The following is a 25,420-nucleotide window of genomic DNA, read 5'->3' on the forward strand; positions in this document are numbered from 1 at the left end:
CAGCTTTGCAGGCTCAGCTTACACACAGGGGGGGAAGATGGAGAGAAAGAGGCTGTTATGAGAGTTTTATCGAATTCTACCAGGACGTCTCACCTCTTTGATGAAGTACTTGGGTTTCCAGGTGGCGTTGGTGGCCGCTCGCTGCTTCTCCTCACTGCGTTGTCTCTCCTCCAGCTGGCGTTTGTGCTCTGTGGCTGTGTCGATGTCTCCGGCCTTGAGCGCTGCGGTGACGTGCTGCCACAACCGCCTGTCAGTCAAAAATAATCAGGATACAGTTCATGCTCAATGTTTATGAAGTTTTTAAGGAGGACACTTGAGAAGATTTATCTATATAAGTGGTAATGTATTAATAAAGAGCACTTCCAGCAGTAAGTCTAACATTCAGACCGAACATTTTTGGAGGATCAAGGACAGCAAATATTTTATTCAACTATCAAAGACAATGTAAATCCTCTTAAAATATTAGTGACCATGTAACACAGGGGTGTCAGATGGGACTGTTTTTTTTTTCCTTGTTTTTTTTTGGCAATCCCACTCCTGCCTGCTCCTGTAATTAATTGGCATAAATAACCGATAAACCGCAAAAATTCACACCAAAAGTTTTTCCAGGTCTCAGCCTTTGAAAGAGCGGCTGAGAAGTCCGCTGTCATTATACAAAGCGGCCTCTAGGGGCAAAATTAAAACTGTCACTGACTAATTTCGTTGCATTATTTGAAGAGGTTTTTTTCTTTTTCATTCATTTTGGAAGTCTCTATTTTTATTTGGAGTGTTACTTTTTGGTCCAGTGTGGCTTGGTGGTTAATGCTCTGGGTTACTGATTGGAAGGTTGGGTGTTCAAGCCCCAGCACTGCTAAGCTGCTGCTGTTCGGCCCTTGAGCAAGGCCCTTAACCCTCTCTCCTCCAGGGATGCTGTATCATGGCTGACCTTGCACTCTGACCCCAGCTTCCTGACATGTAGGGGTGTGTGGAAAAAAATAATTTCACTGTGCATATGTATATGTGATCAATAAAGACTCATTATTTGGAGTGTTAGTGCCATTTTTATGGTACAGTCAGTACTGTTTATTTTTGTAACAAAGTTCAGCAATATTTTACTTTGTGTGTTGCGTTTCATTCAGTATCAATTTTAAAAACTATCGGTTGATTAATCTGTTAGGGGCACGTACTGCCCTCTAGTTAATACAGAAGGAATAAACAGTTCAGGGTATGCTGGTATAGGAAAATAATTCACGATTGGGTAATCCTTGATAACTATGGTAGAAAGTGTTTTTTTTTTCTTCTTGGAAGACTGAATACTCTCCCATGCCGGAGACTGACTGTTACAAAGCACTGGCTTTGCAGACCCCTTCCATTAATGCTAAAGAAATGTCTCCTAATAGATAACTCCACCAACGAGTATAGGTTTTTCTTTGTTAAATAACAACACATTTTGTAATCCGCTCAGGATTAGTGTTGTTATTAGTGTGTACATCATCCACTGTACAGGTCTGTGAATGAGTTACTATTGAAACTATAATGCAGTAGAATGAGCACATTACTATAAACCGATCATTTGAATTACAGTCGCACCCAGTGCCAGAGCTGCTAATCAACACCTTCTGACCAATCAGATTAGAGAATTTAGCAGCACTGTGGTACAATTAGATGCTTATTTCCCAGAATACTGTGATTTGGACTCATTTCAAAAATAAGTAGATTTTCATTTCGCAATTATACAAAATTACAGTCACAGACTTCATTTATATAGTTATCTGTTAAATGAACTGCTAAATGCCAAACCCACATTTGGGAAAAACTCCCTTGTGCATTGTTCCTAATCAATACAGTTATATTCTGCCCATGCCTCTGTGCTGTGTGTGTGTGTGTGTGTGTGTGTGTGTGTGTGTGTGTGTGTGTGTGTGTGTTTGCACACAGAGAATGGAAATCAGGTGGCCCTGAATGCCTGTCTCCTTGCACAAACCAGCTTAGTGCATCTCTATCCCCACTTTGATTGCATTAGGCTGCAATGCTAATGCCAGTCTGAAAGCGTTACGGTACTCTGATGCGGCTCTGCCCTGCCTGTTTGATCAGGCATGTATCTGGCTCTCTCCCTGCTATATACAGGATTACACTTATTAAGTAAGTGGCCCAGAGAGACGGTGTGGTGTGAGAGGAGCCATGATGCCTAAGAGGCTGGACAAGGATAGACTTGGTGGTTGGACAAGATGTTCTTATTTAAAATAGAATATATACAAGCTCGCCAGGAGCACGTAGCCAGCTTTTTGTCAGTCCCATCTTTCTTTTCCTTTTGTGCTCTTGTATCCTTTTATCAAGAAACAAGACTAACATCCATCCATCTTCAACCACTTACTCCTTTTCAGGGTCACGGGGAACCTGGAGCCTATCCCAGGCAGCATCGGGCACAAGGCAGGGTACACCCTGGACAGGGTGCCAATCCATCACAGGGCACAATCACACACACACCCATTCATACACTTTGGATACTTTAGACACGCCAATCAGCCTACTATGCATGTCTTTGGGCTGGGGGAGGAAAGTACCCAGAGGAAACCCCCGCAGCACAGGAGAACATGCAAACTCTGCACACACAGAGCCGCGGGAATCGAACCCCCGACCCTGGCGGCGTGAGGCGAACGTGCTAACCACTAAGCCCCCGTGCGCCCTAACGAGACTAGCATATATCACAAAATAATATAAAGACATAGTATGTTTAAACACTATAAACTACTTATTCTTATTGTTGTGAAATATGTTGGGATTTCTAAAGGCAGACGAACTTATATTGAAAAAGTACTTTCCTTTTCGATATATGTATATTGTACATTTTCTTACCGGGACTCATACTGGCCCTGCTTTTCCAGTGGGTGGATCTTCTTCTTAATAATTGGCAGTTTCGATGTGTCAATCACTTTGGTTTCTCCACTACTATATGTGAACTCCAGAGTACCGTTCCACTCACCTTGAGCCTTACACACAATGGTGCTGGTGGGATTGTGCTTGACCTCAGCGGTCACCCTGTCAGAGGTAACACAGTTTGAGATTTCATGCATTTAGCTGAAAGAAAAGTTATTCTATAATGTTGGCATATTTACTGACACTGCTCTGGACATGATACCGTCACTTACTGAAATACAGCTCTGTAAATGTATAAAGTCTGAGGGCATTGAAAAGCTTCTGTTAACTGAACCACACACTCACCTGTGCACTTTTCCCCCATAGAAGGGTTTGGTGTGAAAGGTGACGGTGGCAGAGTAGCCAGTCTTGGCACAGCAGATGGAAACTTTTCCTCCAAGCTCCACCCATGGCACAGTGAGGATGGAGCGGGCGTAGGCACAGGGCAGTGTGAACACATACTGTTCTTCATGCTCCAAAAGGTGCAGCACACCTGACACGCAAAAACAGAAAATATTTTAGTTCCTCATCAACTACGTATAGTTTTGTTACAAATCCTGACATTCACATTCTCAACAAGGCCCAATAATAGATAGTGACGGATGTTAGATATATGATAGTGATGATAATAGGCTGTGACAGATGTTTCCATACTTTCGATTGGTCAGTTATGACGTAGCGAATCAGGTCAGGTTTGAGTAGGAGGGGGGTGATTTGTATCTAGAAAAATCCATACACCTGATTACTTTGGGCAGTGAGGAATCTTCAAAGTTTCTGATATTCCCCATTTGCAGTTATTAACAAAAATGAAATGAATTGAAAACCTATCCAGTATACGATTAACCTTATATGCAATTTAGTTACATTTGACATCATGTATTATCATTATTTTCTTAGGGGTCTGGTTAACAAATATACAGTAATACTTTTTTAAAAGAATTTACAGCCACTACAAATGTAAGTTTAGGCCAGATTAGCAATGATGATATCCCAAATCTAAAATGTTGATACAAATAACAATGCTCACACCAAAAATTCACAGCTTCTGGACATTGCTGCAGCAGAGACCCTTACTGCATATTTTGTCCTAACAGCAAGGATCGCGAACAACAACAATGACAGGTGCTACACCTTTTTTGATGGATGCCCTGTTTCTGTCCTGCACTGTTACATCTCAAAAACTCTCAAAAACTGATAAAGTGCTATGAGGCAGAGAGCTGAAGCAAGCTTTATGACCCGTAATCTAAATGGTAAAAGGACATTTACACAAAGGAAGCAAATGCTTCCTTATACAAAAGCTCTATAAAAATCCTATTAGAGCTTTTGGTGAAAATGGGACATGTTAATTAACATAAGTTACGGTACTTTGTGATAACTGACCATACATTACAGCTAGTGTTCATAAAATTTAGGAATATTTATAGCACACAATTTAACACTAAACAGTATATTCAACTTTAAGACAATGTAATAGTAAAGTCTTATTTTGTAAAATGTCATTTTATGTTATTTTATGCACCTCCGGGTTTGAGTTTGCATGTTCTCCCTGTGCTTAGGGAGTTTCCTCTGGTTACTCCAGTTTCCTCCCCCAGTCCAAAGACGTGCACTGTAGGCTGATTGGCATGTGAATGGGTGTGCGATTGTGTGTGCGTGATTGTGCCCTGCAGTGGGTTGTAGTGATGTGTCGTTCATGAACGATTTGTTCATTTTGAACGAATCTTTGATATGGCTCGGGAACAATGAGTTGTCTCAGAGAGTGATTCATTCATTTTTGACCGCGCATGCGCTGTAACATCCCCATGGGTTCTGTAGAGGAAACAGAAATGATTAGTTCACCTCTCGAGTCGTTCGCTCATCACATCACAGCCCCACTGTATTCAGCTTACGGGGCGATCACGGGACTCGAACCCGAAAACTCAAGAGCTGAACTAATCATTTCTGTTTACCTGGAACAGACGTGACGAAAGAACGACTTGGATCAGGAGGTGATGTGAACTAACAGACTGCATAGCCTGAAGACCCAGCTAAGCTATTAATTAATCATTTCTGTTTCTCATAATTCGGCCTTGGTTGCATTATCCTAAAGTTTATTTTGTATTCCAAGTGTGATCAACATTTGCGTAAATACTAGATGTGATGGGGAATTTAACATGTAACATTTTAATTATATTCTACTGAAATGAACGAAACGAACAAAATGACTCGGAAAAAAGCTTCGTTCATTTTGCTGAATGAGATTCAAAGATTCCAAGTCAGTAAAATGATCCGAACTTCCCATCACTAATGGGTTGACAACCTGTCCAGGGTGTCCCCCGCCTTGTGCCCCAAGTTCCTTGAGAAAGGCTCCAGGCACCTTGTGACCCTGTGTACGATAAGCGGTACAGAATATGGCTGGACTTGCTTATGATAATCTAGTTGGGCTAAATAGCTCCTTCTTTCCTTGCTATTATAACATTAGTAAGATTAGTAATGTCCACTAAATGAAACAGTCAATAAAACCCTAAGGCTTCTTTGGGCATGTTGGCATATTCTTAAAGTTTTACTGACCGTTCCACTCTGAATATGAAATTCGATCAAATCAGTCACATCAGTTCAGATCACTGATCTACAGTAGAATAAATAATCAACCAATGGAGTCAAGCTATCACAATGTAATGTATTTACAACTCTATTCTTAAGGGCATGTAGTAGAATCACATTTTGTGGTCCAACGCAAAATCAGCCTTCATCATGATCCACTTATAAAACTGTTGCATTTACTGACTCCATCACAAATGAACAACTTTATCAGGACCATCACTCTATCAGGAATCTTCCCAGTTCACCAGGTTACCTGCTCAGGCACTGGTATTCAGAGTGGATAATGCAGAAATATTTAATAAAAATACACAAATGAATCTTTCTGACAAAATGTACCTAAGCTGCATCTAAATGAATCTTCCTCCTCTCTTTGTCATGTGCAGGATGCTGGCTGCACGTGTGTATCCTCACAGGACTAGCCCTCTCCAGCTCTTATATAACAGTCAGCTGTCCTGTGGCACGTTTTGCTGCAGGCATTGGGCCAGGGCTGACACAAACACATCTGTTTCCCCAGGAGAGGGCTAGAGCATGGCTCCATGCCCCTGCACCTCCGTTCCACAGGGGAGCATGGGACTGCCATGTGACATATGATGCTGCTGAGGTCAGCACTTTCATACTGCCTCCAGAAGAGTGTGCAAGAGGACAGAGCTCGGTCTGTGTGTGTCCAGTTCATTTGGAGTTAGTATGGTGGAAACTGTAACATGGTCATTTCTAAACATTCGATTTTGTGTGTCTTGAACCATTTCTGTGTCTATGTGGCTCATCATCTTGTTCAAACCTCTGTCTATGCTCAAGTCTAAACCTCCCGTCAGAGGCACCCAGGTTTTCGGATGAAATATCCTGGTACTTAGCAGCATTTACAATGCCATCAGTCTCCACAAAGCATTAATGATCCACCTCCATATTTAACAGAGACTACCAGGTGCGCTTCCCTTTGCCATCAACCAAGGTGACGTTGTGCTTGAGTAAAAGTTTGCGTTTGGTTTCATCTGAGCACGACACAGTTGTAGTTGAGCCGAATTTGATAATGAGTCTTTGTTTATCACACATACATGTGCACAGTGAAATTCTTTTCTTTGCATACCCCAGCATGTCAGGAAGCTGGGGTCAGAGCACAGAGTCAGCCATGATACAGTAACACTGGATCAGAGAGGGTTCCTTGCTCAAAGGCCCAACAGTGGCAGCTTGGCAACCACAATAAAAGTAACCACAATAAAGGTCCAATTTTAAAACTGTGAAATTGGGTTTCTTTTTCCACCTTGTTTCTCATCTTCTTCACTGTTTGCTCATCAGTTTCATTCCTGCCAATTTTTTTCCCACCATTTCCCCACCATAGTCAACATCAACTTTTTAAACTGCTGCTCATGCTGCGTCACAGGGCAGTGTAAAACATTTGGAGGAAAGCACTACCTGCCTTCTTAAGCATAAATGAGATTTAAATCTCCTGACAACTGGACAAACATTTTTCTATTGCATTTTTATTATTACCCTAATTCAGCTGAGGCAGTATTCTGTCTCTTGTTTGCATTTATTTATTGCATCTAAAAAAAAAAGTACTTAGGCATATCAATCATTTTGAGCTTTATTTTTTTGATAGAATATCCATTCATCCATCCATCTAATTTCTGTACCACCTATCCTACACAGGGTCGTGGGGGAGCCTGGAGCCTATCCCAGGGAACTCGGGGCACAAGGCGGGGGGCACCCTGGATGGGTTGCCAACCCATTGCAGGGCACAATCGCACACTATGGACAATTTGGAAATGCCAATCAGCCTACAACACATGTCTTTGGACTTGCGGAGGAAACCGGAGTACACAGAGGAAACTCCCGAAGCACAAAGGGTGGAGGTGGGAATCGAACCCCCAACCTTGGAGGTGCGAAGAACATTTGAGTGGAAAATATTTTAACAAGTATGTGTAATGTTTATTTTATACAATAACTTTTTCTCATTTCTATGAATGTGGCAATAATTCTATTTCTTTCAATATGCAAGTGTGTATACAAAAAAAAAAAAAAGCCCCACACTTTAAACACTTTAGTTACTGGGCTTCTCAGTGTTGTGGTAAAATGTGTGGAATCATTACACAGCATTTAAGAAATCCTCATTAATCCCCATCAGGTCTCTCTGTCTCTAATTACCTACCTTGCTCTTCTAAAGGAAAATTAGTTCCATTTGTCTTAAAAGTAATTAAGGCTGGCCTAATCAGAGTGAATCACTAATAGGCTGAGGTTAGCTTGCAGAGGCAGCAACGTTGTCCACTTCACTGAGCACCTGCATGTCTGCTAGTGCTGGAAATATGCTGACTGAATGGCAGGAGAGCTGCTGTACTGTGTATGTGTGTATCATGTTTAACAGATATTTTAATTCTGGTATATAGAGAAACTGAAATGGGAGCTGGACAAAAAAAACAATCCTAAGTATCTAGGGTACCCTTCTCTGGTACTTAAATGGTCTGCACTTATATAGCACTTTACACTCTGTCTCATTCACCCATTCACACACACCAGTGGTAGCAGAGATGCCATGCAAGGCTTTAACTTGCCATCAGGAGCAATTTCAGTGTCTTGCCCAAGGACACTTCAGTATGTGGAGTCATGTGGGCTGGGAATTGAACCGTAAACCCTACGATTAGTGGATAACCCACTCTACCACCTGAGCCACAGCTGCCCCACTTAGCTGGCTGACTGAAAGATAGATAGTACCAGTTTTAGCCAGCACATGGCCTGAGGCTTCTCCTTTCACCAGAAAGCTTATGTGAAGGCAGAATGTACTTTGGGTGATCTGCTAAAAGGATGAGAGAGAGCAGTGCTGGAGAGAGCACAGCTCCATAGATAAGCTTTAGTTTTCTCTAAGGCCACACAGTTAGACTCGCTCAACAATGTATAGACCACAGCTGCATTGAAAACACTGTTCCAAGGATGTCTAATGCGCTACAGTATAAAAAAAATGAGAAATATCCGCAATATTCCCGAGCCCCATGGGATATGTGCAAAACCTTTGGTGAAGAGTAAACATACATGATGCTAAAAGCAATACGCCATCTGAAATGACACATCTGGATTATTTTAAAGGAATAATAAATGACATTATGTTAGGCGCAGTGCAGCAGGTAGTGTTGCTGCTCACAGCTCCAAGGTCCCCGGTTCAAACCTTTCACATGTTCTACCCATGACCATGTGGGTTTCATCCAGGTTCTCTGGTTTCCTACTAGCTCCCAAAAATATTAGTTGGATTGGCTATGCTAAATTTGACCCTGGTGTGAATGAGTGTGTCAATGTGAGTGTGTGCATGATGCTCTGTGATGTACTGGCATATTCCAGGGTGTATTCCCACCTCACACCCAGAGTTCCTGGGATAGGCTCTGGATTCACCAGAGGCCTGACCAGGATATAGAGAACACTGAATATGAATGAATCAGGAGTCTTTCCAGGCTCTTCATTCATTACAGAGCAGAAGGATGAAAAAATGTGGTCAATATTCTTCATTATTTTGTCAGCTAAACTAAATGTAGCTTAAGGTTCAACCCTGACACCGTGCTGCTATAAACCAGACCATCACACTGTGACATTATTATTACTCAGCCCAAGGAGAGATTTCTCTCATACTCTATGCACATGGTGTCTAAAGATTATGTATCAGTAGCATAGTGGCATTGTGCTTTCTTGAGCAGTTTATGATCATAATATTCTTGTTTCAGCCACAAGTTTCAGAAAGTTTCATTTCTATATATAACTGACAGATCATTAGATTCAATAACATAACTTCCTAACTGTATAAAAGATCCTAATTACTGTGAAGTCCAATCTGTGATCCAACTGTTCAACACATATCACGTAATTCAACTCACCCTCTCCGACCATGGACACACCCACAGACATGCCCATGAACTTGCTCTTGGTCCAGACATGGGCGTTGACACACATCCCACGCTCCTTGCACTCGCAGTAGAACCCTGAGACCGGAGGGTGGTGTGAGACCTGCTCAGCCACAAAGTGCAGCCGGTAGCAGTGAGCAGGATTGGCCGAGCAGGGGGGCGTGGCCGAAGGTGCAGTGACAGAAGTGTTGGTCCTAAGGGGCCGTACTCTTTCACGAGGGACATCCCAGCTGCACAAAAAGCTCTCTCCAAGTATGGGGTTATAGGGCTTTTTGGCCACAGCACCTTTGCGTCCCTCATGAAAGGCCGTTAAGTAATATTCCACGAACCGCACAATGCGTTCTTCTGGTGTTACTCCGGCTGTGATGGCCAGGAACATATCAGGATGGGCCATGAAGTTAGCATACATCTCCAGCAGAGAGCGCTTCTCCAGGATAAAGGTAGGTAGTACTACCTAGGAGAGAGATAAGAGAGTGGCCTCTGATTATTTCACTAATCTATCGTAAGTAATCAGAGACAATGGCAAATACAACCAGGATACATGCAAATACAACTGAAAGAACTTTAATTATTAAGGTTTGTGCATGGAATGGCATTATATTGTGTGTATTCCAATCTCGCACTCGGCGTTCCTGGGATAGACTTGGGATCCACTGTGACCTCAGGATAAAGCGGTTGCTGAAGATTAATAAATGAATGAACTGGATGTATCTCTAGCAGAGGGGACTCATCAGGCACTAAATACATGGCGGGAAATCTTGGATAGGGCCATAAAAGTGCGTCTGGTTGAAAGATGAAAATAGTGCTTCAAGTATTCTGCTTTACAGGAGTATGCGAACAGAGAAAGATCAGGTGGGATCTCACAAGACCGCACTGTCCTTAAAGTAAAAGGGACTGGTTTAGAAACCAAAACAAACATCCTTACCAAAACCCCGACACAGGAAACACTGGGCAAGAAAACCAAATCAAGCAAAAGCAAAAGATTTTTATGAATTAGTTTGCTTTTATAAACCATTTCTTACATCTTTACACACTCTGTTTTGACATCATCACTTTTTTAATCACAAACCTTTACACTGTTTTAAATACAATAATAGTACGATGTGGAATTATAGTAAATAAGTGAATATCACTCATCTGTTTTGATTGAATTATTGAATACAGCCCTACGGCTGAATATTAAGCATGTTCACAAGAGCTATCCCTATTGACTCCTAATTCTACTCATCTCTGTGTCACTCTCTCAAACACACACACACACACACAGATGCTACTCACTCACTAATCGATAAGCCAAATCCACTGCGAAGACATATTAATAAACGTGTGATTCTGTGTGTGACGTTCAACCTGACCCTGCACTGGATCAATGTGCTGTCCGTCCACCCCAGGCCTTACAATCTCTAACACAGATCGTTATCTTTACTCATCCGTGATTCCCAGAGACCTGCATCGATCCCTGCTGAAAGCTTTTAACCTCAGCTAAGCCCTGCAGGAAATATACAGCCAGAAAAATACAACTTGCTCTTCTCTACAAGTTCTATGTACGACAAGCTCTGTCAACTTCATCATGACCATCATTCATCATGGTCTGAGAAGTCATGGATATTGTAAGGTGAAAAAAGATGAATTGAAATGATGAAACGATATACAACATTATGCTTACATTTTTGTCTGTGAGAATCACTAAAGTAGAAAATAGCATATTATGGCTTGTTTATACCATAGCGCATTTGAAAGCTCAATTCTGAAGGATATAAAACAGCATAGCTCTGACATTAATATGCTATCTTGATTTGTATGGTGGATGTTCCACATTAATGGATTTACATGTAATTGATGATATGGTGATGCCTCTATGGGCACCGGAGGAGCTGCGACAGGCAGTAATGCCATACCAAGACTAAATTTACCGGTGTAATTAATGTTATATGGAATTGATTATATGTTGATTTTCTTCTGTGAGGAGATGATTATTTAGCATTTATGAAAGAAGCCTCCAGTGTCAGTACTTTGTAACAGTCAGAGGTAAACATGTAACTGTAAGTTTTCCCGGCACAAGAGATTCTTTAGGACTGACAGCTTTACAGTTTGTCCATAACATGACAAACTGCATATTTATTAATTGAAACTGGTGAGGGAACTACCGTTTACAGCTCTTATTTTTATTACTGGTCTCATTCTTTAATAAACAAAAACAGCTAACATTGGCAAATTGATGTGGTAAAAGAGGAATATAACTCTTTGGGATATCCTGTTATTAAAAGATGATCAACTTCCATTTGTTTGCTTCCTGTTGGGCCACATAAGACTGCATCATTGATTATTTTCCAGTATGAGCACACCCAAGTGTTTTATTCCTTATATATTATACATTGTTCTGTAATATTCTTCCTATGCAGGATTATTCTGTACCTTTAAAAAAAAAAAAAAAGAAAAAAAAAAGACTGTTCCAGACAATTTATTAACGTGCAGTAGAATCAGTTATGAAGGATAAAGAGCAACATATACAGTTGCAATCAAAATTATTCAATCCCCATTGCAAATCAGGTTTATTGTCATACTGTACAGACTTTCAGCTGTTTGCAATGAACAATTCAAACAAAAGTAATTGAAATAGTTCAACACAACGAATGCTTCAAGTGGTTTCCCCAAATTCAACTGAAAATGCAACTTATAATGACTTCTTCAGTTTAAAAATTATTCAACCCTCTGAATAGAATCCCTCACAACAGCACTAATATGCTAAAAAGGTGTTGTCTCAAGCACACCTGAGGCAACTAATCAAGGGCTTCATTAGTTGCACCAGGTTTGCTTGAGCTGGAACACATGAAATATGTGAACACATGAACTGGCTAGGGGTAGAAAATGTATGAAATACCTGGACGGGGCAGAAAAAAGAAGCTATCAATGGCTGCAACCAGATTTCTGGGAAGGCAGGTTGTGAAAAACCCTCGAGTGACCACAAAAGACATGCAGCAAGACTTGGTGGCAACAGGCACTGAGGTTTCAGTGAGCACAGTATGGTGTGTACTAAATGCAGAAGGTTCCATGCCAGAACCACTACTGACCCAAAAGCGCAAGAGAAGTCGGCTCAAAAACGTATAAATAAGCAACAGAAGTTTTTGGGATTCTGTTCTGTTGAGCGATTAAACAAAACTGAAACTTTTTGGCACGATGGATCAGCGGTATGTCTGGAGGAAGAAGAATGAAGAAAGAAAACACTCTGTCAAGCATGGTGGTAGCTTTGTGATGCTCTGGGGCTGCTTTGCATTCTCTGGCACTGGAACCCTGCGGTGTGCGGAAGGAAAGATGGATTCATTGAAGTATCAGGAAATCCTATGATAAAACGTCATGCCATCTGTGAGGAAGCTGAAGCTTGAGTGTCACTGGACCTTCCAACAGGATGATGAACCCAAACATACATTAAATTCCACCAAGGCTTGTTTGCAGCAGAAGTCCTCGAAGATTCTAGAGGGCCATCACAGTCACCGGACTTGAACCCCATAGAAAATCTCTGGTGGGATTTGAAGAACAGCACACTTGCAGCACACAAACCCAAGAATATTTCTGAACTGGAGGCAATTGCTCATGAGGAATGGGCTAAGATTCCATTCAAGAACGCTGCCAGAAGCTGTGCATCTCATTTGTAGCAGGTCATAACAGCAAAAGGGTGCTCTACTAAGTACTAAATATGCTTGCCTTGAAGGGGTTGAATAATTTTTCAAATTGGAGAAGTCATTATAAGCTGCATTTTCTGTTGAATTTGGGGAAATCACTTAGTTGTGTTCAACTATTTCACTTGTTTTTGTTTGATTTGTGCATCGCAAACAGCTGAAAGTCTGTAAATATTACAATAAACCTGATTTGCAATGGGTGTTGAATAATTTTGATTGTAACTGTATGTGTAGTCACATATATAAATGTGTTTGATATGGGGAGCAAGCCTATGAATGGGATTTCTCCACAAGCCAAACAGACACAATGAGTCAACCTAAGTGCTGTTTCTGTGTGTGTATGTGTGTGTACATACCCGTGTGAGGTCCATGCCCAGTTTGAGCTGGGAGAGCAGGTGGAGGATGATACTCCTTTGTTCATCTAACACTCCTAGGTCCTCTTCCTCATTTTCCTCAGTGTCTGTGCTCTCCTCACTGGGGTCCACTGCGTTTGCACTGGAGTGCTGCTGGAACACAGAAACTGGTCACTAAAGCCCACTGACCGTGATACATAAGGGCCCGCTGCAGACACACTGCACTTTATAGAGGCATGAGACATCAAATTCCTGAATCAAAACATTGAAAGAGGGTTGCTCTTATTTAGGGAGAGAAAAATAAAGTTTCTGAAATGTTTCTTTTTAAGAGTTCTTAAATCAAAGTGTGATTTTAAGTAATTTTGGAGTCAGATATTTGAAATATAAGTCTAAGTTCTGCTCACTTCTATTTCCTTTTGCAACTGGAGAGTTTAGTAGGTAATGTGGTAATGTACTTCATCAGCATTGATCATCATTATCATCATCAGTATACTTTTTTTAAAAGCTGTAACCTAAAGCTTTAGATCTGAGGTAAGGTCCTGCAATTATTAACATAATTTTATTATAAAGCAGCAATCATCTTTAATGAAAAAAAAAGAGGAGAACAGCCACATCCATCCCTCCATCCATCCGCTATACCGCTTTATCCTTTTCAGGTTCATGGGGAAACCTGGAGCCTATCCCAGGGAGCATCGGGCACAAGGTGAGATACATCCTGGACAGGGTGCCAATCCATCACAGGGCACAATCACATACCCATTCATACACTACGGACACTTTGGACATGCCAATCAACCTACCATGCATGTCTTTGGACTGGGGGAGGAAACCGGAGTACCTGGAGGAAACCCCCACAGCATGGGGAGAACATGCAAACTCCACACACACAGGTCCACGGTGGGAATCGAACCCCCAACCCTGGAGGTGTGAGGCAAACATGATAACCACTAAGTCACTGTGCGCCCAGAACATTATCACTAATGCTATCATAATAGCTAGTTAGTATCAAGATAGCTGGCCAGGGAGTCATTTCTTTGTGCCCAGATTTATATGGTACATAATGTAATATCACTGCATGGGCATTTGGACATTTCAGCAGTGAGATGTCAGAATTAGATGTTCAAAATTAACTTAAATAAAATAAATTCAGAAAAAGATACACTAGCATATCTGGAGGCCAAAACTGGATTAAATTAGGTATGTAAGTCATGATGTCATGAGAGTTAGATTCAAAAACATACTAGGCTAGTTTTCACCTAAGGAAGCGATGACCTTTTGTGATTCCATGACTCCAACCATTTGTTTAGTTCCATAGAAATCTAGGCCTATTATATTGAGAGCTGTATGGTAGTGCTGGGGAACACCCTTTGACAAGTTCCCACAATAACCCATGCTATGTTAAGGAAATACACAATTGGGAACATGTTTTTCAGGTTCCCGTTATGTGCTATATAGGTATGAGGAACATAGGACCCTGGGACCTGGGGAACATAGGCTCCTTTGTCATGTGTTCATTATGTGCCATATAAATCTGAGGAACATAGATACGCTCCTGCTGGCCAGTTTATGCAAGTTTTTAGCTCGGATGAAGCAATAGCATTACTTAACGAACTAAACACCTAGCACTAGTCCAGTAATTAATTTCCTCTTTAAAAAATGTAGATAAGAGATTTACTATGTGGACTAACCTGTGAGGTAAAGCTAAAAAGCTAGAATGAAACTGGCTTGTGTGTGACAGACTTCTAGCTAGCTAGCTTCATGCTTGCTAGCTTGCTTCCATAGCTGTTAAGACATACGGATGGTCTTCAGGTTATCTAGCAGTGTGTTTTGTCTCTTAAAGTTAATAAAAAATGTTGTCACCCTAAATCCCTCTGGGATGTAGTCATAAACTATCCATATGTACAATATTTATAACATTAGTGCACATATCTGAGTTGAACATTTTGTTTGTTATAGTTGATTGGAAAGTGGTATGATCTGTACACATAGGTTATATACAGGTTTGTGAAAAAATAAGTACACCCCATGGAAATTGCTGGCTTTTTTTTTTTTTTACATATTTGTACAAGCAAACATTTGATCATATTTGAAACAGTGCCTATTAATAAAGTTGATATACTTGAACAAAACCACAAGGAAAAATTGCTTTTTCAATCATTTATCCAACAGAAATATCAATAGATGTGATATTCTTCTGTGGAAAAAGTAAGCACACCCTTGGCCTCAGAAGCTCGTATTGCCCCCTTTAGCAGAAATGTCTTTGTGAAAAAAATGTGAAAATTACTACAAAATGTCAATTTTATGTCATTTGATAGTGTGTTACCTTTATTCATAGGCACTGTTTCAACGAGGATCAAATGTTTGCGTGTCAAAATATGTAAAATAAATAAATATATAAATAAATATATAAATAGTTTTTAACTTTTTTTTTTCCACATGACTGTTTATGTACTGGGGTGTTCTGGCTCTATCACTATGCACTTCTGTTTGTGGATTAAATGAACCTGCACATATTTAGCTTTTTTTTTGCACTACTTTGGTTGACACTGAATATTCACATTTTACACAGGATCTTAAATGACACCTTCACTAAACTTGAAGAAAAGGAACAATGTTTGACATCAGTACTGATTATATGAATTTTTTATCAGTTTTTCTGGGTGGATGTGACGTATGCCGGTGGAGCCCATTTTCAATCACCTAGGGCTCCACATGTGCTTGCTCTGGATATTACCTGCAAAACTTTCAGTTAGGCATTGTCTTTTTAGTCTCAATGTGCTCTTAGCTGAACTGGCCTGGCTTATGTGTGTGTGGTCTCTGCTGTAGCCAATCATGCGGAAGCCCTGCATAGTTGCTAATGCATAATATAACACAGCCCACAAGTGCATTCCCCAATGCACAATGGGAAAAGAATGAAAAGTTTCATCATCAAGCACTGATATAGTTCACAGACAAGTGAGAAATATCACATCTTTTTGTCTCTGAGGATTACTTTCTATTCTTTCATGAACATATGAGCAACACTGAGGCACCAGATGGGAACTGAAAAGCAGCAGCATGCTTCAGGCAACAGTGGATTCTGTGAATGGTCTATAAACTGAAAAAGTGACTAACTTTTAGATCATATGTCGATTTGATCTGCTTCCCTCCTCCTTCTGTCTCTAACATGTCTCTAACATTGCTGGTGTTTGGGGAATCGTGAGTTTAGTAGAAGTGGATGGGGCTCGCTGAGGGAAATGGGGAAGCCTGGCTCTGTGCTCAGAGCAGCAGTGCTATTTCAACTGAATATTTCATAAAAGAAGCATGTTGCCATTTTTTCTTCTCCTCTTTACAGCAGCCACACACTCACTGGTGACGCAATGCTCTATCAGGCCACTTTCAAGGTCAAACATCACGTGGCACTCAAACATCCAGAAAGCTCATGATTGAACAGAGGCCCATCAATAAAAATGGCAAAGTACAAAAGAAAAAGCAGCAAAGTTTTCACACAAGGAAATGGGAATTTACTCACAAATACCAAATCTAATAATAATTAACCTCACGTAGCATGACGTGCTTGATTTTAGTTGAGTTGATATTTATTACAGAGGGAATATACAACAAGTGGTCTGATTTAGATTTTTTAAAATATATGTAGCAACAATGTTGAGGAAAAACCTGGTCAGAACTGACCATCAGTTTTAATCTATAGCACTACTTTATATGAATATATATGTAAAGTTCCTGTTAGAACAGAATAAACTAGTGGAGTAGTAAACATTAAAGAACAGCACATTTATTGTTACATTTGCAATCTTTATAACAATCAGTGTGCTAATGTTTTAGAGGAAACTCCTGACATCTTTCAAACAACAACCAAACAAAACAGGGGACATAGAGCTGATCCACCACACAATCATCGCAACAAAAATCTCTTCCTACTTACATTCATATCCAGGCCAGTTTAATTACGTGCTCCATCCAGGTCCTTCATCTCACAATGGTACAAAGTGTCCCACAGCAGCTCTTCTTCAACCCCCTGCTGTCTTTTTCTCTTCGTTTCCTCTAAATTTTGCTTTTTTTCTCTCTCTCTTACTCTGCTACTTTACCCTGTCTGAGTAGCTGTCCCTGAGCTGTGATGGTACTGCCCCCTCCCATCTGCCCACCCATACATTTGTGCTCACATACACACACACACACTCACGTACACCCACCAACACTGAGATTACAGCTACTGCTGCTGCTGTTGCCCAGACTTGCCACAGGCTGATTTCTCCAAAATCCAGCTGGACCTCCTTTCCTGTTTACATACTTTAACAAAGCCATAGAGACATATGCAAAGGAGAGAGAGAGAGAGAGAGAGAGAGAGAGAGAGAGAGAGAGGCAGAGTTTTCTTGAATTTATGTATATTTCTATCTATTTCTGTTCTTTTTCTGATGTGTTCTGTATCATATTCGTCATGTCAATAAAACAACTTTGAGAGAGAGAGCACGCGAGCGTGAGAGAGAGACTGAGAAAGAAAGAGAGAGAGAGAGAGGGAGAGGGAGAGATGACTTGTTCCTGATACTCTTTCTGAGATTACATGCATGCTTTAAATCCTTCAAGCCCCTCCCACCTTCCCCACAAACACACACGATTTACACACATAGCATTCTATTTGCATCTACAGTTTATGTATATTCAGGGAATTCATCTTCACCGTATGGCAAGTGCTTACAGGTCCGCCTCCTGCGTATACAGTATTCATCCACCTTCTATAATTCTAACACACACTCACACTCAACCTCTACTTCACCTTGCCACATTGTTTTATTCATCTAATCATGTAAAAGCTACAGACCTCAAACTCATATGAGTGGAACTCTCCATCTATACCTTTGAAATGGTCCTGCATTTACCTATTTGTTGATACATTTACCTATGTATCAGTAGATTATATGAACAAGGATTAATGTACTTGTGTTTATTATTAGAGCAGTCTTTACTGCTCTAATAATATTGCTTGTTCCTTGAAATGATCAAAATATCAAAGGTTTATCATGACATAGCTTGATCTGCCCAAAAGAACAGCACACATTTTACATCAAACTTCTTATAAAAGTGACATAAGTAGAGGACACCTGACTTTCAGATGGGTGAAAGCACACTTTCTGTCACTTACACACAGAGAGAGTAAAAAGAGTACAAAATCTAACTCCAAGGTCTCAGTGTAGAAGCTCTGTAGCTAATATATATATATATATATATATATATATATATATATATATATATAATTTTTTTTTTGCTTTTTCATATTCCCTTTTAATTAACAGTGTGAATTTTGTGCCACATAAAATGTGCTGAGGAAATTCTTTGAATTTATCTAGTTAGGCATTCTGGCAATTTTGCCATGATTTATTTTTAATAATCTAGAAATTCTTACATCATCCAGTTGGAGGAAATCTTGCCCAGTGCACTACATCTCCCCATTCATCAACCTCATTTAGTACCACATTTACAATGGGCCACCTGCGGCACACAGACTGGGCTTTCTCTACTTTAATATGATTTAGTACTGTTTGTTTTTATTCTACTCCAACTGTATAATGTAATGATTTATAATCCCGTATTCAGGGATCTCCTAGAAGAGGCTGAGTTCCCTTCTAATCTGGTTCCTCTGAAGGTTTCTTCTTAATGATGTCTCAGGTAGATTAGACATTTATGGCATTTGGTAGACGCCCTTATCCAGAGCGACTTACATTGATCTAATTTATATAAGTGAGCAGTTGAGCTTTGCTCAAGGGCTCAACAGTGACAGCTTGATGGTACTGGGATTTGAGCTCATAACCTTCAGAAGTCCAATGTCTTAACCACTGAGCTACCACCATTTTACTTGCAGCTTGCAACTAAGCTACATCCAGATTTCTGTAAACCTGCATTGTGGCATAAATAAAATGAAATAAAATTTAAATTAATTATAAACACAGTATCATCATGAAGTGCTTAGTTTTGATGGCATGATATGAGTGCTTAGTGCTGCTTTTCTGGGAGCACTATGATGCTAATTTTATATCCATTATCTTTGCCAAGTTCTAATTTTAGCCAGGGTCAATTAAAATCTACTGCCATACTTCCTCCATTAGTCTGTGTCCTAGCTGCAGGTCACTATTACGTCTGCCACAGCACTCTGTCTCATATACAGTTACTCAGATCAGGAATAATCAGCAATAGCTGTAAAGTGAAGCTCGCCTTACAGTATGTTCATTTTCTCTTTATTTCTGCATTTCCCTTCTGTGCACACAATGCATTATATGTCTTTGAATCATTATGGCTCTGTGTTTGCCTGTATTCTAAATAATGTACTGATTGAAATTGAGCTATGTCTTCACTAAAACAAAAGCCAAGTTATGTACATCAATAAATAAATCAAATTAGATTAAATGCACCTTCCTGTCCAAAGGCAGTATGTTTCTGGAAAACTAAACTCCAGATTTGTGGACTAATAGACATGTGTGTCTGAGAGTATACGTGAATATATGTTATTTATGCTGTTATAGCTAGTCTTGCCGGAGTCTCTGCTTGCACTCACACAAAGTACATCATCCTTAACCATTAAGGGACAATAAGCATATCTAATAATATCCTTTTCTTTCCCTTTCTCTCTCCCTCTCTCTGTCTGTCGAGCTACACATGATACTCCTGAGAGATCAGCGATCCTGACCCTTCTGCTCTCCAGACCTGCCTGGTCCATCCTGATGCCCTACTTCTGGTAGTAGTTCTCATAAACTGGAAGTCACATGCTGCTGCTGAGGATGGCCCCACATGGTGCAGCCTAAAAATCACTGAGATTACTGAGGATGGTAACACTTAAAAACCATAAAGATGGCTTTGGACATTTATGCTAGGATGGCTAGGACTACAATTCCCATGATAGCTTTAGGACTGCAATTGCTACAAACAGTTTTGCACTCAAGTCTCCATCAGTGAACAGTGTTCAGTAAAACAGACTTCATGTAAAAACTATAATGAATTTTCCTGGTTACACAACTGCACTATTTGACTATGTAGTATTAGCACATTTATAGAAGGGATTTATTCATTTATATTCGCACTAGCCGATGTTACCCAGATGAGGATGGGTTCATTTTTTGAGTCTGGTTCCTCTCAAGGTTTCTTCCTCATATCGTCTCAGGGAGTTTTTCCTTGCCACTATCGGCTCTAGCTTGCTAATTAGGAATAAATTCATACATTTAAATCTATATCCTCAGTTTATATGTTTCTGTAAAGCTGCTTTGGGACAATAGCCATTGTTAAAAGTGCTGTACAAATAAACTGAATTGAACTGAAATTGAATGCCATGTATGTCAGTATCTGTGTGTATTGACCCTGTGTTGTCCCATGACATGGTTTGATTTGATCTGCTGCAAGCTGTTCAGCATGTGATTCATGTCCTTATGAACTCTGTGTTTGTGTGTGTGTGTGTGTGTGTGTGTGTGTGTGTGTGTGTGTGTGTGTGTGTGTGTGTGTGTGTGTGTGAGAGAGAGAGAGAGGGAGAGAGAAAGAGAGAGATAACTAAAACAAGTTAATGAGCAAAACGAGCATTTATGATGGTATGTAGACTTCTGTAGAACAGCACTACATCCCTCAGTCTCAGCACTGAAACACCAAAACACCCAGCATGCATTACACAAACACATTATACAGTCATTTGAGTAATCAATCATTAATCGTACAGCAATTCTGAGTAATGTCTACTAGCAACTTTATTTGGCAACACAGAACAGCTACATTCTTATGAATTTGGTTCAGGGTTATCTAACTTTTTGCAGCCAGGGACTCCTTTTAAATACAATGTGTGTATAATAATATTTTACTTATTTCTTGGAGCTATGTAGCGTTTTAGTCCTGAACTTAGGTTCAAATTGACATTATTTATAGGCCTGATTGTTTTTGAGTTATTGAGGTTTCAACTAAATCCATTAAATTCAAGTAACTAAACAGGCTGATAATGATATCTACATAATAAATATAATAAAAACTTTGATAATGGTGAGTTGTGATTTCAACGATTATAACAAAATAAGATCCCTTGGGTATGTTTCACCTACCTCCAGGGGATCCTGGGCTCCACTTTGGGAAAAAGTGTTTTAGCAAGCAAGCTAGACTAGATAGTTTGCTGATATTAGCTAGAACTGGTATGAGTGTTGTTATGGTTACAGTGTGTGTGTGTGGGGGGGGGGGGACTTCCAAGAGAGCCAACAATGAGCAGCACTGCCTTATGAAGAGCTAAATCTGCATACTGAATTGGGCACCGGTCCAACTCAGAGTTCCATGCACACACTCACTCACACCTGGGGCAATTAAAGTAGCCAATCCACCTACCAGCAGGTTTTTGGACAGTGGGAAGAAACTGGAACCCCTGGAGGAAACCCATGTGAAACTCTGCACAGTTAGGAATCCGAGCTCAGGATTAAACCAGTGATCCTAGAACTGTGAGTCAACAACACTTCCCACTACATTTCTGCAATAAAAAAATATTGTGCCTGCCATGTTAACCTTCATTATGTATTACATAAAAAATATTATAAATTATGTAATACACTACACAAAATGGATCATCATAACAAGTAGCAGTACTTCAGACCATCATGCTACTTCAGCTATGCACAGAATCAAACACACTTCTTTATATTCTTGCTAAAACTGGCCCTTAATCGTTGCTGTCACATTTAAGTTAATGGATTAATGGATCAGAGCTGCACTTTCTAGTGAATACAGAATAATGATGAATTTAATAAGTACATCTGTCTTCATTTTTGAATTTTTTCTGCATTCACTAGAGAGAACCAGTACAAATAGCTGACTCATTCATGAAAACCACATCACTTAAGACAGCTCTTTGTCCATCCAAAGACACATGCATGGGTTTGAATCATGGATACATTGTTTCATAGACACACACCACTGATAAACATATAGAAAATGTGTGAATTGATTTTTTTCTACCATTTTTGTCTCCTTTCCACTCCTGCATTGCCCCTGACACAGCTAAAGAGTAGGCTACCCATAATGCATTGCGACGTAAACAGCAATGATGGCCTAGGAGTGCAAGGATTTTTATTATTTAAAAAGAAAAAAGACATCTATACATATAGTATAGTATATATTGAATATTAGATCTGTGCATGAGGTCTTAAAGTGACAGCAGTCTAATAAACCTGCTGCTGTCTTTGTCATTAAAGTTATGGGGAACTTACGACTATGAAGACTTGTATGGCTGTTTTAGATTAACACTGACATCCGCAATATAAATCCACTATACAAAACACTCTACATATCAGGGTTTTTTTTAAAACAATAAATATCCTTGCACTCAGAGGCCGCTATTGCTGTTTACGTTGCAATGCATTGTGTGTAGTGATGTCAAATGTTTGCAATGGTGTTGATTCTCCAGCGACCCTACAGCAATATAAACATGTCTTCAGCCTTTTCAATCTGAACCCGAGCGTAACATAAGCGAGGAGGCTAATATAGAAGACATTACTCAAAATGTACATCAAAATTAAGACCATCAGTGAGGTAAGGAATTCGAGAGTGGGGAAAAGTCGAGGATGTCTGTGTAGCAACTGCATGTCTACGTCAACCGAGAGCGTTTATTGTTCAAGGTAAGCATATAGATTATACTATCATTTTATGATAAAAACGTATTTTAATATTAATCATTTTAGAGATTGTCAGCCAGCTCACCATCTCGTTAAAATTCCGATTGCCCACTAGCATGCTGTCGCCACGTTATGAGCAAATCTACATTATCTGCACAGCTTCTGTGTGTACAAAGGTACTCATATCAGTGGAAAGCTAAGATTCTTGTGATTCGATTGATAAACAGTCAATGTCTCTGTCAGAGCACCGATATACAAACACGTATGAAACGGAGGCCACTCACCTCATATGAAGCCTCATAGTAATCCACTGATCAATAACATACTGACAAAAACACTCTTGTTACACTGGCAAAGGTCCAAAAAATCCAATTATGTAAAAATATTTAGTCCACCTTTCAAAAGAGACCAAAACCATGCATGTACTCCAAAAGGTTCAAGAACAGCTTTAATTTTTTACTTTGGGTATGCCTTGGCTAGGAGATTTAGGCTAATTTTACAGGAGCTTTACGTAATATGAATATACAGAAAAAACGCACTAACAAGATGCTTACGGGTTTGATTATAATTACAGATATCCCCTGTAACACAGCACACAAAAACTATAAAATTACAGCAAAAAAGCAGCACAGTGTGTTACGGGGGCTAGTAGCTAATTCTTTTGAGTGCTCCAGTGCAACCATTTTACGTCATCGACTCAGAGTGCATTACACATGTCACGTAACAGCGGCCTCGGTAGGTTAACATATGTATTAAATATCAAGGATTTTTAAAGTAATGAACATATTTCATGTGTTTCTAACGACATATTTTAGAAGGAGAGGGCAATTATAAAGTGTTAAGTTACACAAGTCTTCATAGTCTGGGTTCCTTTTAATCAAACAACAAAAGACAAAGAGAAAATGGCTCACTCCGTCATTTGACTGAATAACTTCAGTAAATTTAATAAGAATCACTGTCTATGTCATACAGTGAAGTCTATTTTATTTTACATTTAATTTCTTTATTCAACTTCCGTAGTATTTCTTACTCGAACACTACTGATAGACGTACCTGAGAAAATGTATGGTTATCGTGAAGTAAGATTGTAGTCATATTGCCCACCCCTAAACATTAGCATCTGGAGATTCCAGTCTTGAATTTCATGTAAATGTACCTCTTAATGTAGGAAATATCATAAACCCTGCTGATAGGGATTTTTAAAAATTATTTTAGGAATGAAATTAGAAAAAAAAAGTTAGAACAGAGCTGTGTTCAGAAATGAGTTTTTGTCATTCATAGACAGATTAAAAGCAGTAATAAAGCATGGAGCTTGTTGTTATGACATGCTGCTAAATGTAACTCTACTCTGTACTCTCTCTCTCTCAGCCTATATAACTGTGGGAGAGAGACATCAAATAATTGAAATGTCAACTTGAACTGGAGGACACAATATAGATACAATACAATAACAATACGCGATACAATAACAAAACGGGTTAATTTGTATTTTCATACACTTGTAATATAATAAAAGTTCTACATTTACCTCTATATCCGTTTTTCTTTGAAATCATTTTTTGATAGGAAACTAGTTGAGGTGCTGATGACATGAAATAAAAAATATTAAATGGCAAGATGTAATAGTGGTATTTTTTATTACATTTATGTTGCCGTTGGTTTGTGGAGGTTAAAATGTTAATGTAACAGCTCAGTGTTGAGTTTACAATTGCAATTTCAAATATTTTTTCAATTTAATTACTTTCTGGACTTGACTCAGACTCGGCCATTATGCACTCGGACTTAAGTCCAACTCAGCCCCTTTAGGACTCGGAACCGGACTTGATTCGTTAAGGACATAGTCTCGACTCGAATTCAACAAAGGTAGGCTCGGACCCAACACTAGTACATGCCACAGCCAGAAGAAAATCCGCTTTCAATGACTTCCACCTAAGACCTCCTATGGTTCAAAGTTGATTGGCGAAGGGACTCCAAATGCAGAGGTAACGGAGAACGGAGAGAATGAGCCAGATTGAGGTGCCTTGCACCCTTTAAAACTGCAAACTGCAAACCAGATTATGGGAGCCCAAATATGAGCCATCCACAAGCGAATGGTGCACAGAGATAGCCGCCACATAAACCTTTAAGGTGGAGGCTGCCCTACCACTGTCCAAAAGACCTTTTGGAAACCCAAAACTACAGAGACTGCAAATTGTACAGGGTCAAACCCACGAGTCTTGCACCACGTACAAAAACACTTACATCAATAGGCATAAAGCACTCGCGTGGAAGCAGCTTTGTTCTCAACCTCATGTTGAGAACAGTGTTAACGACCGAAGGCTCACAGTCTGGTAACAGGGAGTTGGCCCCAGAGGCCAGATCCATAACTGTAGGCGGGTTGCCAAATGTAGCCATCCAGCTGAGACAACAGATCTCTCCTG

The 25,420-nt window shown here is 39.9% G+C and overlaps 1 protein-coding gene across 2 annotated transcripts in view; it reads right to left on the reverse strand.

Annotated features, from left to right (window-relative positions):
* The window catches only part of osbpl10b (oxysterol binding protein-like 10b), a 62,950-nt gene that overhangs the window by 1,159 nt on the left and 36,371 nt on the right, over positions 1-25,420 (reverse strand). Inside the window, exons 7-11 of one of the 2 annotated variants that reach the window (XM_053683026.1) lie at positions 13,384-13,533; positions 9,324-9,804; positions 3,199-3,385; positions 2,833-3,015; positions 94-247 (exon numbers count right to left, since the gene is read on the reverse strand). In XM_053683026.1, coding sequence (XP_053539001.1) covers positions 94-247; positions 2,833-3,015; positions 3,199-3,385; positions 9,324-9,804; positions 13,384-13,533 — 1,155 coding nt within the window. The remainder of the gene's footprint in view (positions 1-93; positions 248-2,832; positions 3,016-3,198; positions 3,386-9,323; positions 9,805-13,383; positions 13,534-25,420) is intronic. The other variant, XM_053683029.1, reaches the window with a different exon arrangement.

Source organism: Ictalurus punctatus, chromosome 1, assembly GCF_001660625.3.
Source record: "Ictalurus punctatus breed USDA103 chromosome 1, Coco_2.0, whole genome shotgun sequence".
Classification (NCBI taxonomy): domain Eukaryota; kingdom Metazoa; phylum Chordata; class Actinopteri; order Siluriformes; family Ictaluridae; genus Ictalurus; species Ictalurus punctatus.